This window comes from Coregonus lavaretus (genome assembly GCF_964263955.1).
Source record: "Coregonus lavaretus genome assembly, chromosome: 5".
Taxonomy (NCBI): Eukaryota; Metazoa; Chordata; class Actinopteri; order Salmoniformes; family Salmonidae; genus Coregonus; species Coregonus lavaretus.
In genome coordinates, this window is record NC_139992.1 from 11,994,851 (window position 1) to 12,010,362 (window position 15,512).

General features: G+C 47.2%; 1 protein-coding gene across 1 annotated transcript in view; it reads left to right on the forward strand.

The window, feature by feature from the left end:
* Nucleotides 1-15,512, forward strand: part of LOC311129626 (diacylglycerol kinase beta-like) — a gene marked incomplete at its 5' end in the record, with an annotated part of 182,349 nt that overhangs the window by 117,926 nt on the left and 48,911 nt on the right. Inside the window, one exon of the mRNA XM_084161974.1 lies at nucleotides 9,982-10,046. Within this exon, the coding sequence (XP_084018100.1) occupies nucleotides 9,982-10,046 (65 nt within the window). The remainder of the gene's footprint in view (nucleotides 1-9,981; nucleotides 10,047-15,512) is intronic.

Below are 15,512 nucleotides of genomic sequence, written 5' to 3' on the forward strand. Positions count from 1 at the left end.
GTAGTTCTGGGCTGATTCCTCACCGTTCTCATGATCATTGCAACTCCACGAGGTGAGATCTTGCATGGAGCCCCAGGCCGAGGGAGATTGACAGTTCTTTTGTGTTTCTTCCATTTGTGAATAATCGCACCAACTGTTGTCACCTTCTCACCAAGCTGCTTGGCAATGGTCTTGTAGCACATTCCAGCCTTGTGTAGGTCTACAATCTTGTTCCTGACATCCTTGGAGAGCTCTTTTGTCTTGGCCATGGTGGAGAGTTTGGAATCTGATTGATTGATTGCTTCTGTGGACAGGTGTCTTTTATACAGGTAACAAACTGAGATTAGGAGCACTCCCTTTAAGAGTGTGCTCCTAATCTCAGCTTGTTACCTTTATATAAGACACCTGGGAGCCAGAAATCTTTCTGATTGAGATTGGGTCAAATACTTATTTCCCTCATTAAAATGCAAATCAATTTAAAACATTTTTGACATGGGTTTTTCTGTATTTTTTTGTTGTCATTCTGTCTCTCACTGTTCAAATAAACCTACCATTAAAATTATAGACTGATCATTTCTTTGTCAGTGGGCAAACGTACAAAATCAGCCAGGGATCAAATACTTTTTTCCCTCACTGTATATATACACAGGTACACACTACTAGCTATATATACACATATACACACTACTAGCTATATATAAACAGGTACACAGATACACACTACTAGCTATATATACACAGATACACACTACTAGCTATATATACACAAATACACACCACTAGCTATACATACACAGATACACACTAGCTATATATACACAGCTACACACTACTAGCTATATATACACAGGTACACAGATACACACTACTAGCTATATATACACAGATACACAGATACACACTACTATACATTCACTACCAGTCAAAGGTTTGGACAAACCTACTCATTCAAGGGTTTTTCTTTATTTTTACTATTTTTTACATTGTAGAATAATAGTGAAGAGATCAAAACAATGAAATAACCCATATGGAATCATGTAGTAAACAAAAAAGTGTTAAAATATATTTTATATTTGAGATTCTTTAAATAGCCACCCTTCGCATTGATGACAGCTTTGCACACTCTTGGCATTCTCTCAAATATATTCACCTGGAATGCTTTTCCAACAGTCTTGAGGGAGTTCCCACATATGCTGAGCACTTGTTGGCTGCTTTTCCTTCACTCTGTGGTCCGACTCATCCCAAACCATCTCAAGTAGGTTGAGGTCGGGAGATTGTGGAGGCCAGGTCATCTGATGCAGCACTCCATCACTCTCCTTCTTGGTAAAATAGCCCTATTTTGATTTGTTTAACACTTTTTTGGTTACTACATGATCCCATATGTGTTTTTTCAAAGTTTTGATGTCTTCACTATTATTCTACAATGTCGAAAATAGTAACATTAAAGAAAAACCCTGGAATTAGTAGGTGTGTCCAAACTTTTGACTGGTACTGTACATAGATACACACTACTAGCTATATATACACATATACACACTACTAGCTATATACAGCTCTGGAAAAAATTTAGAGACCACTGCAAATTTGTCTTGAATCAGCATCTCTACATGTATGACAGCCATTCCATTCCAGTGTCTGTTGAATTCCAACACAGGCACACCTCATTCTACTGAATTAGGTACTGATTAGGTGATCACCTGAACCAAATCTTATTTAACGAGGAAAAGTATAAAAACCACTGCTGTGGTCATCACTATCCTCTTGCAATAGGACCAGCTGGATGCCAAAAACAGTGCTAATAGTACCTCAAAAGTAATATTAATCAAAAAACAACTATTGACCATGCCAAAAGAGTTGAAAAGGAAATTTTGAGTGAGGAAAAGAGGGGTTCAATTCTGGCTTTACTGGTAGAGGGAGACAGTAAGCGTCAGGTTGCTTCCATCCTTAAAATTTCAAAGACGGCGGTTCATAAGAACAAGGTCAAGCAGCAGACATTGGAGACAACAAAGCTACAGACCGGCAGAGGGCGAAAACGACTCTCTACTGACCGGGATGACCGCCATCTCATTCGAATGTCATTCAACAACCGTAGGATTACATCAAGTGACCTACAAAAAGAATGGCAAACGGCAGCTGTGCTGAAGTGCACGGCGAGGACGGTTCGAAACAGGCTCCTAGGGGCAGGGCTGAAGTCGTGCAAAGCTAGAAAAAAGCCCTTCATCAATGAGAAGCAAAGAAGAGCCAGGCTGAGGTTTGCAAAAGACCATAAGGATTGGACCGTAGAGGACTGGAGTAAGGTCATCTTCTCTGATGAGTCCAATTTTCAGCTTTGCCCAAAACTTGGTCGTCTAATGGTTAGACGGAGACCTGGAGAGGCCTACAAGCCACAGTGTCTCGCACCCACTGTGAAATTTGGTAGAGGATCGGTGATGATCTGGGGGTGCTTCAGCAAGACTGGAATCGGGCAGATTTGTCTTTGTGAAGGACGCATGAATCAAGCCACGTACAAGGTTGTCCTGGAAGAAAACTTGCTTCCTTTTGCGCTGACATTGTTCCCCAACTCTGAGGATTGGTTTTTCCAGCAGGACAATGCACCATGCCACACAGCCAGGTCAATCAAGGTGTGGATGGAGGACCACCAGATCAAGACCCTGTCATGGCTAGCCCAATCTCCAGACCTGAACCCCATTGAAAACTTCTGGAATGTGATCAAGAGGAAGATGGATGGTCACAAGCCATCAAACAAATCCGAGCTGCTTGAATTTTTGCGCCAGGAGTGGCATAAAGCCACCCAACATCAATGTGAAAGACTGGTGGAGAGCATGCCAAGACGCATGAAAGCTGTGATTGAAAATCAGGGTTATTCCACCAAATATTGATTTCTGAACTCTTCCTAAGTTAAAACATTATTATTGTGTTATTTAAAAATGAACATGAACTTATTTTCTTTGCATTATTCGAGGTCTGACAACACTGCATCTTTTTTGTTATTTTGACCATGTCATGCGTCAGTGTGTAGCGGAGGACGGAGTCAGGCGCAGGACACAGAACTACTAGCTATGTATACACAGATACACACTACTAGCTATATGTACACAGATACAAACTACTAGCTACAGTTGAAGTCGGAAGTTTACATACACTTAGGTTGGAGTCATTACAACTCGTTTTTCAACCACTCCACAAATGTCTTGTTAACAAACTATAGTCGGTTAGCTATGTATACACAGATACACAGATACACACTACTAGCTATATATACACAGATACACACTACTATCTATACAGTGGGGGGAAAAGGTATTTAGTCAGCCACCAATTGTGCAAGTTCTCCCACTTAAAAAGATGAGAGAGGCCTGTAATTTTCATCATAGGTACACGTCAACTATGACAGACAAATTGAGAAAAGAAAATCCAGAAAATCACATTGTAGGATTTTTAATGAATTTATTTGCAAATTATGGTGGAAAATAAGTATTTGGTCACCTACAAACAAGCAAGATTTCTGGCTCTCACAGACCTGTAACTTCTTCTTTAAGAGGCTCCTCTGTCCTCCACTCGTTACCTGTATTAATGGCACCTGTTTGAACTTGTTATCAGTATAAAAGACACCTGTCCACAACCTCAAACAGTCACACTCCATACTCCACTATGGCCAAGACCAAAGAGCTGTCAAAGGACACCAGAAACAAAATTGTAGACCTGCACCAGGCTGGGAAGACTGAATCTGCAATAGGTAAGCAGCTTGGTTTGAAGAAATCAACTGTGGGAGCAATTATTAGGAAATGGAAGACATACAAGACCACTGATAATCTCCCTCGATCTGGGGCTCCACGCAAGATCTCACCCCGTGGGGTCAAAATGATCACAAGAACGGTGAGCAAAAATCCCAGAACCACACGGGGGGGACCTAGTGAATGACCTGCAGAGAGCTGGGACCAAAGTAACAAAGCCTACCATCAGTAACACACTACGCCGCCAGGGACTCAAATCCTGCAGTGCCAGACGTGTCCCCCTGCTTAAGCCAGTACATGTCCAGGCCCGTCTGAAGTTTGCTAGAGTGCATTTGGATGATCCAGAAGAGGATTGGGAGAATGTCATATGGTCAGATGAAACCAAAATAGAACTTTTTGGTAAAAACTCAACTCGTCGTGTTTGGAGGACAAAGAATGCTGAGTTGCATCCAAAGAACACCATACCTACTGTGAAGCATGGGGGTGGAAACATCATGCTTTGGGGCTGTTTTTCTGCAAAGGGACCAGGACGACTGATCCGTGTAAAGGAAAGAATGAATGGGGCCATGTATCGTGAGATTTTGAGTGAAAACCTCCTTCCATCAGCAAGGGCATTGAAGATGAAACGTGGCTGGGTCTTTCAGCATGACAATGATCCCAAACACACCGCCCGGGCAACGAAGGAGTGGCTTCGTAAGAAGCATTTCAAGGTCCTGGAGTGGCCTAGCCAGTCTCCAGATCTCAACCCCATAGAAAATCTTTGGAGGGAGTTGAAAGTCCATGTTGCCCAGCGACAGCCCCAAAACATCACTGCTCTAGAGGAGATCTGCATGGAGGAATGGGCCAAAATACCAGCAACAGTGTGTGAAACCTTGTGAAGACTTACAGAAAACGTTTGACCTGTGTCATTGCCAACAAAGGGTATATAACAAAGTATTGAGAAACTTTTGTTATTGACCAAATACTTATTTTCCACCATAATTTGCAAATAAATTCATTAAAAATCCTACAATGTGATTTTCTGGATTTTTTTTTCTCATTTTGTCTGTCATAGTTGACGTGTACCTATGATGAAAATTACAGGCCTCTCTCATCTTTTTAAGTGGGAGAACTTGCACAATTAGTGACTGACTAAATAATTTTTTCCCCCACTGTATATACACAGGTACACAGATACACACTACCAAAAAAGTGTTAAACAAATCGAAATATATTTGAGATTTGAGATTCTTCAAATAGCCACCCTTCGCCTTGATGACAGCTTTGCACACTCTTGGCATTCTCTCATCCAGCTTCATGAGGTAGTCACCTGGAATGCATTTCAATTAACAGGTGTTCCCCCACTGTATTCCCCCACATGTGTTCCCCCACATTTCAATTAACAGGTGTTCCCCCACTGTATATACACAGGTACACAGATACACACTACCAAAAAAGTGTTAAACAAATCGAAATATATTTGAGATTTGAGATTCTTCAAATAGCCACCCTTCGCCTTGATGACAGCTTTGCACACTCTTGGCATTCTCTCATCCAGCTTCATGAGGTAGTCACCTGGAATGCATTTCAATTAACAGGTGTGCCTTCTTAAAAGTTAATGTGTGGAATTTATTTCCTTCTTAATGCGTTTCAGCTAATCAGTTGTGTTGTGACAAGGTGTGTGTGGGGGGGGGTGTATACAGAAGATAGCCCTATTTTGTAAAAGACCAAGGCCATATTATGGCAAGAACAGCTCAAATAAGCAAAGAGAAACGACAGTCCATCATTACTTTAAGACATGAAAGGCAGTCAATTCGGAAAATTTCAAGCACTTTGAAAGTTCCTTCAAGTGCAGTCGCAAAAACCATCAAGCGCTATGATGAAACTGGCTCTCATGAGGACCGCCACAGGAAAGGCAGACCCAGAGTTACCTCTGCTGCAGAGGATAAGTTCTTTAGAGTTACCAGTCTCAGAAATCGGCAATTAACTGCACCTCAGATTGCAGCCCAAATAAATGCTTCACAGAGTTCAAGTAACAGACACATCTCAACATCAACTGTTCAGAGGAGACTGCGTGAATCAGGACTTCATGGTCGAATTGCTGCAAATAAACCACTACTAAAGGACACCAATAAGAAGAAGAGACTTGCTTGGGTCAAGAAACACGAGCAATGGACATTAGACCGGTGGAAATGTGTCCTTTGGTCTGGAGTCCAAATTTGAGGTTTTTGGTTCCAACCGCCATGTCTTTGTGAGACGCGGTGTGGGTGACCGGATGATCTCCGCATGTGCATTTCCCACTGTAAAGCATGGAGGAGGAGGTGTGATGGTGTGGGGGTGCTTTGCTGGTGACACTGTCTGTGATTTATTTAGAATTCAAGGCACACTTAACCAGCATGGCTACCACAGCATTTTGCAGCGATACGCCATCCCATCTGGTTTGGGCTTAGTGGGACTATCATTTGTTTTTCAACAGGACAATGACCCAACACACCTTCAGGCTGTGTAAGGGCTATTTTACCAAGAAGGAGAGTGATGGAGTGCTACATCAGATGACCTGGCCTCCACAATCCCCCGACCTCAACCCAATTGAGACGGTTTGGGATGAGTCGGACCGCAGAGTGAAGGAAAATCAGCCAACAAGTGCTCAGCATATGTGGGAACTTCTTCAAGACTGTTGGAAAAGCATTCCAGGTGAATATGGTTGAGAGAATGCCAAGAGTGTGCAAAGATGTCATCAAGGCAAAGGGTGGCTATTTGAATATATATATTTTGATTTGTTTAACACTTTTTTGGTTACTACATGATTCTATGTGTGTTATTTCATCGTTTTAATTCCTTTACTATTATTCTACAATGTAGAAAATAGTAAAAAATAAAGAAAAACCCTTGAATGAGTAGGTGTTCTAAAACTTTTGACCGGTAGTGTACACAGATACACGCTACTATACATATACAGATACACATCATATACAGTAAAAACAGAGAAAAAATGTAAACACTAATTCAAATTAACCTAGATACACTCACACAACCTCACACAACCTCACACAACTTTACACAACTTCACACAACCTCACACAGATATACAAAGACAAGCCACTGTATATAACCCCTAATGATACAAATGAACTCCATAAATTGCTTCCATAAACACACACACTCCCATATTCACAGGAACAGGTCCCCAGCGAGTCGCGTTAGCACCTGCTACCTATAGCTATGATGACAGGGGCACAGATGGACTCCACAGCGGCACAGCGGCTCACTATGATAGGCTCGCTATGACCCTGTATGGACATGCAGATCAAGAGCTCCGGTTCAATTTGACCATCTTCATATCTCTTATTGAAAAGCTATTTCAATGGTGATTCTCCGATGAGAGTTTATACCAGGCTTGAGCTTAATCTGTGTCCAGGGGTTGAGAGGGGGAGATAGGGGCGAGGGTTGAGAGGGGGGAGTGAGAGGGGGGAGATAGGGGTGAGGGTTGAGAGGGGGGAGTGAGAGGGGGAGATAGGGGTGAGGGTTGAGGGGGGAGTGAGAGGGAGAAAATAGGGGGGGTTTAGAGTGGGGATTGAAAGGGGGAGATAGGGAGAGTTTTGAGGGGGGGGAGTGAGAGGGGCAGATAGGGGGAGATAGCGATTAAGGTTGAGAAGGGGAGTGAAAGGGGGAGATGGGGATTAGGGTTGAGAGGGGGACGATAGGGGTGAGGGTTGACAGGGGGGCGATAGGGGTGACACCCACTTTTCCTCTGAATCGGCCACAGAGGTTGCCGATGACATCCCCAGAGCACACTTTCATGTTCCCGAAAGGGCACTACCCAAAATGGGTTGAAAACCTTTATTTTCCAGCGAGTGATTTGTTTGTTTGTCCACTCCTTGTCCACTCCTCCGTCACTCCTCCGTCACTCCCCCACCCCTCCCCCCTCACCCCTCACGCCCCCACCATGTGCCAGACATCAAACGGCAAGATCAAAACAACCTTCATCACATAGAAAGGCAACTATGGGTGATAGCAAATGTCACATATTGACAGTAACAGCATGTTTGGGGACAGTAAAGCCTATTGGCCGGTGCTTGCTCTAGAAGCGGTGCTCTAGAAGCGGTGCTTGCTCTGGAAGCGGTGCTTGCCCTAGGAGCGGTGCTTGCCCTAGGAGCGGTGCTTGCCCTAGGAGCGGTGCTTGCCCTAGGAGCGGTGCTTGCTCTAGGACCGGTGCTTGCTCTAGGACCGGTGCTTGCTCTAGGAGCGGTGGACACCTTGCAGTGTCACATACTGTATATTTGCTATTTGTTCTGTTTATTTCGGAGGCTGTGAGTCACATCCAGGCCCCAGATACAGAACATGCAGTCCTTCAATGTATCAAATGTCATGATTTCTTTCCACCGCTCTCCCTCCCTTTTTTAAACATGACACAAGGCCCAAAGATTAACAACAAACCAACTCCCCCCATCCACCCATCTTCTAATCACTATGCCTAGTATTTGGTGTATGGTGTATGGTGTTCATCCAGACATCCAATAGCACCTGTTTAAATGCATTCCATATTCACAGCCACTGAGCCATGCCAAGCGGGCAGGTGCAGAGATATTTTGGGACACAATAGTTGCTGATGTTGTGGGACATACGTTAGGTTTGATGGAGGGAGGGCCATGGGGAGGTTTGATGGAGGGAGGGCCCTGGGGAGGTTTGATGGAGGGAGGGCCCTGGAGTGGTTTATGGAGGGAGGGCCCTAGAGATGACAGAGGCTCCAGATGATAGTGGGAGGAGGGTGAGGAGGTGAGGGTGATGCGGCATGCCATACCTTCTGGTCTTTTCCAGTCTCCTCTCCTCTCTGGGGACCGTTGAAACACCTGTACAGGCGGGCATGAAGCCAGCCCCATGCCCCCACAGGTGGTTGGTCTCTCTGTTGGCCTCCAGCTCCGTTTCCCAGTAGTGCCAGGACCAGTGCCAGTCTGGATGGCGACTTGCACTCTGGTCCCTGGGGCAGTGGCTGGCACACAGGGGTCTGTTCCCACTTCCAGAGAGAGAGAGATGTGTTGAGCTGCCTGCCAGTCAGCATTCTACTGATTCTAAATATAGGAGCAGGAAAGGTCTGATTCATCTGTTTTTCTGTCCTTCCTCTCAGGCTTTCTCTCTCCCTCGTCTTTTCTCTGGCGCTTTCTTTCTCTCTCTACCTGGCTCTCTTTCTCTGTCTCTCTACCTCTCTCTTCTCCCACTCGTGTCTCTCTCTCTTGACATTCTTGTCTTTACTTTAATCATTCTTTGTGTTAGCAGAATGTGTTCTAGCTTCAATTTCAGCAATGTCGCCAAGACAACATCAGTGACTAGGCGGCTGTAAGTAAGCATTTCACGGTAATGTCTACACCTGTTGTATTCGGCGCATGTGGCAAATAAAATGTGATTTTATTTTATTTTATTTGACAGGGACTTTTTTTTCCATTGTTGAGAATAAGTTTGACCTGATGACCATTCCACAGGTTCTTTGCCTATTTATTTCTAGGAGCAGATCAAAATGAGCAAAATAACTGCAATCTTCAGTCTCGTTACCATTCTCATAACCACCATCACCACAACTGGTAGGAAGCCAGTTGTCTCTCTCTCTTTAGGACATGATGTTCATTGCTCATTTAACCATTTCCTCCATACCCTGTCCTCTCTCCACCTGCCCATTACCGGAAAGCCTCCCGCCTCCTTCTGATAAAATCACTTATTTATCTATTGTGATGCGTTCAATCCTACACGGTCGTCATGTCTCACTCTGTGCCTTGTCCATAGCACAAGACTAATATGAGTGAGATCATCCTGCCCTCAAGCCTCAGGTCATGGCAGAGCTGAGACGGGCTCTAGAGAACACACACCCATAAGTGGGGTCATTCCTAGTGTTGGAGCCATTTGACTGATTACGTCTACCCCTGCCCCCAGAGGTCATCCAGGGCTGGGGTCAAACACACAACACAGGGGTGGGCAGGGGGATAGGTTTGAAGATGGCGCCAATGGATAATGGTTCCATCCCAGCTTTGCTATATAGTGACTTTTATTTTTAAACTCTGCATCATTGGGAAGGGCTCGGAAGCAAGCATTTCACGGTAAAGTCTACACCAATTGTACTCGGCGCATGTGACAAATAACATTTGATTTGAGGTGGTGACTTTAAGACCCTGTTATCAGGCCTAGTGCAGTCTCAGGATCACATAGACCCAGGATCACATAGACCCAGGATCACAGGCACAAAGGTGGAAGGTAATGCTCCAGTAAAAGCCTAACACTGCTCTATGTCTCCCCCCTATAGGACGCCTCTATTGCTCACCGCTTCCACTTGATGAGAGAGAAGCACCCAGAGAAATTCAACAGCAGGTGAGAGATTGATACAGACTTTGTTCCACTTAAGCTAATGTGTATTGGTATCCCTGTGTTGTCTCAAGCTGCTTATTTGGACACAGTTAATGGTCATTATTACTCATTAGCTGCTCCCGACTGCCATCAATGACCACCACAACTAGATAGAGTCCCTCTCTGTGCTCTGAAAAATACTATAGCACATTCGGCAATGTTGATACTGTGAGATTTCAAAACGTTTAAAACCATGACTAGAAAGAGACTGTCAATGAATACAACAAAGATATGCTGTTTTAATGAGTGAGCTCATGTTTAAGTTGTTACTCAGCACTGTCAACACTTTATATTCAACACTTTTATAAGCCATTATTATGGTGCCGGAGAAGATGGCTGCCGTTTTACAGCCCTCTAACCAATTGTACTATTATGTGTGTTTTTCCGCGTTATTTGTAATTTATTCTGTACATAATGTTTCTGCCATCGTCTCTTATAACCAAAAAGAGCTTCTGAATATCCGGACAGCGATTACTCACCTCGTATTGGACGAAGATTTTTTTCTTCAACAAGTCGGACGCGAAGGATATCCTACAGACACCCGACAAGGCCCAAATCCCTGTCATTCGCATGAGAAAGAGACAGAGATATCGTGGACGTAGGTCGGGGTGCCTTGTAAGGATCCGACGGCGAGCGAGTAAATTGCCTCTTCCATCAATCCTATTAGCCAATGTTCAATCATTTGAGAATAAATTAGATGACCTAAGATTACGGTTATCCTACCAACAGGACATTAAAAACTGTAATATATTATGTTTCACTGAGTCGTGGCTGAACGACGACATGGACAACATACAGCTAGCGGGCTATACGCTACATCGGCAGGATAGAACGGCTGACTCCGGTAAGACAAGGGGTGGCAGTCTGTGTATATTTGTAAACAACAGCTGGTGCACAAAATCAAATACTAAGGAAGTCTTGAGGTTTTGCTCGCCTGAGGTAGAGTATCTTATGATAAGCTGTAGACCACACTATTTACAAAGAGAGTTTTCATCTATATTTTTCATAGCTGTCTATTCACAAACCAATGCTGGCATTAAGATTGCACTGAATGAGCTGTATAAGGCCATAAGTGAACAGGAAAACGCTCATCCAGAGGCAGCGCTCCTAGTGGCCGGGGACTTTAATGCAGGGAAACTTAAATCAGTTCAACCTAATTTCTACCAGCATGTTAAATGTGCAACCAGAGGAAAAAAAACTCGACACCACCTTTACTCCACACACAGAGACGCATTCAAAGCTCTCCCTCGCCTTCCATTTGGCAAATCTGACCATAACTCTATCCTCCTGATTCCTGCTTATAAGCTAAAACTAAAGCAGGAAGCACCAGTGACTCGGTTAATAAAAAAGTGGTCAGATGACGCAGATGCTAAGCTACAGGACTGTTTTGCTAGCACAGACTGGAACATGTTCCGGGATTCTTCAGATAGCATTGAGGAGTACACCACATCAGTCACTGGCTTCATCAATAAGTGCATCGATGACGTCGTCCCCACAGTGACCGTACGTACATACCCCAACCAGAAGCCATGGATTACAGGCAACATCCGCACTGAGCTAAAGGGTAGAGCTGCCGCTTTCAAGGAGTGGGACTCTAACCCGGACGCTTATAAGAAATCCCGCTATGCCCTCCGACGAACCATCAAACAGGCAAAGAGTCAACACAGGACTAAGATTGAATCGTACTACACCGGCTCTGACGCTCGTCGGATGTGACAGGGCTTGAAAACTATTACAGACTACAAAGGGAAGCACAGCCGCGAGCTGCCCAGTGACACAAGACTTCCAGACGAGCTAAACCACTTCTATGCTCGCTTCGAGGCAAACAACACTGAAGCATGCATGAGAGCACCAGCTGTGCCGGATGACTATGTGATCACGTTCTCCGTAGCCAATGTGAGTAAGACTTTTAAGCAGGTCAACATTCACAAGGCCGCAGGGGGCCCCTCAGGGGTGCATGCTCAGTCACCTCCTGTACTCCCTGTTCACCCATGACTGCATGGCCAGACACGACTCCAACACCATCATTAAGTTTGCCGACGACACAACAGTGGTAGGCCTGATCACCGACAACGATGAGACAGCCTATAGGGAGGAGGTCAGAGACCTGGCCGTGTGGTGCCAGGCTAACAACCTCTCCATCAACGTGACCAAGACAAAGGAGATGATTGTGGACTACAGGGAAAAAAAGAGGACTGAGCACGCCTGTATGTGGCCAATAAAATTTTATTTTATTTTATTTGAAATGTGCATTCTTCCTATTTCCACTCTACAACAAGCACTGCAGCAGTAATGAATGAGTATAAAACTGTATCTATAGGCTTGCGTTGTTGTTATTATTAGCGGCTTGGTCTTTTTTAATATTGAGGAATATTTCACTTTCTCTGTTCATAGGAACAACATGAGTTTGTGCATGAGGCAGAATTTATGCGGTGCAACTCGAGTTTGCCATCAGCTGGAAGACAGTGTCCCTTTTTGGTCAGTGTCAGTGGAGGAAAGGGAGAGCGGAGGGATGTTGAGAGGCGGACCCTCAGTCTGCTGCTCTCTCCCTCCGCTGAGACTGACCATCAGATGCAGGCACCATCAGCCCAGTAAAATAGAAATGAAAAGCAAATGATTTAAATGTATGCTCACTCAGCTGTGCTTCACAAGTAATACAACAATGGCTCTATTACCGGTGTGATCATATAGCCTACCTCAAATTTTGAAATATAATTTTAAAATATGTCCCAAACAACAATGCATTTATTGGCAGGGGAATTCAAGCAAAGCCAATATGCGATAATAATGTATTGGGCCTATAGCTTACTGTCACGATCGTTTACGAACGAGATACAGACCAAGGCGCAGCGTGATAAGCGTACATTTTATTAAGTACTAAACTCGACACAAAACAACAGACAAACGAACGAAACGTGAAGTCCTAGGTTACACAAAACAAACCTTAACGGAACAAGATCCCACACCGACTAGTGCCAAACAGGCTGCCTAAGTATGGTCCCCAATCAGAGACAACGAGATACAGCTGCCTCTGATTGGGAACCACCCTGGCCAACATAGATCTAAACGATCTAGAAAACACAACATAGAAAATATGACATAGAAACTCCACACCCTGGCTCAACATTTAAGAGTCCCCAGAGCCAGGGCGTGACAGTACCCCCCCCCAAAGGCGCGGACTGCGACCGCGCCACACAAACACAACAGGGTAGGGGCCGGGTGGGCATTCCGCCTCGGAGGTGGATCCGGCTACGGGGTGACCACCACTTTCTCTTCACCTCCCCGTTGCGCCCCTGGTCTGGTCTGGCACCGCTGACTGGAGCTGGACCCGACGACGGTGGATTGATCTGTACAGGCTCCGGACTGGAGCCGCTGGCCGGAGCTGGACTGGGCACCGGTGGAGCGGATTGCTCTGGCTCCGGAGTGGATCCGCTGACAGGAGTTGGACCGGACCCCGGTGGAGCGGATACTGGCCGTGCCGGACTGGACACACGCACCACTGGCTTGGTGCGGGGAGCAGGAGCGGGCCGGACCGGGCTGATGACGCGCACCACTGGCTTGGGGCGGGGTGCAGGAGCGGGCCGGACCGGGCTGACGACGCGCACCACTGGCTTGGTGCGGGGAGCAGGAAGGGGCCGCACCGGGCTGACGACGCGCACCACTGGCTTGGTGCGGGGAGCAGGAACGGGCCGGACCGGGCTGACGACGCGCACCACTGGCTTGGTGCGGGGAGCAGGAACGGGCCGGACCGGGCTGGTGACGCGCACCACTGGCTTGGCGCGAGGGACAGGAACAGGCCGGACCGGGCTGGCGACGCGCACCACTGGCTTGGTGCGAGGGACAGGAACAGGCCGGGCTGGACTGGGAACACGCACCACTGGCTTGGTGCGGGGAGCAGGAAGGGGCCGCACCGGGCTGACGACGCGCACCACTGGCTTGGTGCGGGGAGCAGGAACGGGCCGGACCGGGCTGACGACGCGCACCACTGGCTTGGTGCGGGGAGCAGGAACGGGCCGGACCGGGCTGGTGACGCGCACCACTGGCTTGGCGCGAGGGACAGGAACAGGCCGGACCGGGCTGGCGACGCGCACCACTGGCTTGGTGCGAGGGACAGGAACAGGCCGGGCTGGACTGGGAACACGCACCACTGGCTTGGTGCGGGGAGCAGGAACAGGCTGGACCGGGCTGGCGACGCGCACCACTGGCTTGGTGCGAGGGGCAGGAACAGGCCGGACCGGGCTGGCGACGCGCACTACTGGCTTGGTGCGAGGGACAGGAACAGGCCGGGCTGGACTGGGATCACACACCACTGGCTTGGTGCGGGGAGCAGGAACAGGCCGGGCTGGACTGGGAACACGCACCACTGGCTTGGTGCGGGGAGCAGGAACAGGCCGGACCGGGCTGGCAACGCGCACCACTGGCTTGGCGCGAGGGACAGGAACAGGCCGGACCGGACTGGGAACACGCACCACTGGCTTGGTGCGGGGAGCCGGAACGGGCCGGGCCGGACTGTGGAGGCGGACTGGAGGTCTGGAGCAAAGAGCTGACACAACCCGTCCTGGCTGAATGCCTACTTCCACACAATACGTGTGAGGCATCAGCACAGGACGTACGGGTTTGTGCACTCGTACTGGCGCTACAGCACGTGGCACTGGCGCAGGATATACGGGACCAAGGAGGCGTACTGGAGACTACGAGCGTTGAGCCGGCACACACCATCCTGGCTGAATGCCCATCTTTGCACGACACGTGCATGGTGCTAGCACAGGACGTACAGGACTGTGCCGGAACACTCGCGGCACAGTACTTGGCTCCGCATAACACGGAGCCTGCCCAGTCACACGCTTCCTAGCCTGAGTACGGGGAGTTGGCTCTGCTCTAACCCTAGGCTCCACCAACCACCCTTTTCGCCCCCCCAAAAAAATTTATTGGGGCTGTCTCTCGGGCTTCCTCCTCGGCCGGTACCCTCTGCGTTGCCGCTGCTCCTCTCTATAGCGCGCCTCCACAGTCTCCTCCCAAGGACGGCGATCCATTCCGGCCTGAATCTCCTCCCAAGTCCAGGATCCCTTCCCGTCCAGGATCTCCTCCCAGGTCCAGGCTGTCTGTTCCTGGACACGCTGCTTGGTCCTCTTTTGGTGGGATCTTCTGTCACGATCGTTTACGAACGAGATACGGACCAAGGCGCAGCGTGATAAGCGTACATTTTATTAAGTACTAAACTCGACACAAAACAACAAACAAATGAAACGTGAAGTCCTAGGTTACACAAAACAAACCTTAACGGAACAAGATCCCACACTGACTAGTGCCAAACAGGCTGCCTAAGTATGGTCCCCAATCAGAGACAACGAGATACAGCTGCCTCTGATTGGGAACCACCCTGGCCAACATAGATCTAAACGATCTAGAAAACACAACATAGAAAATATG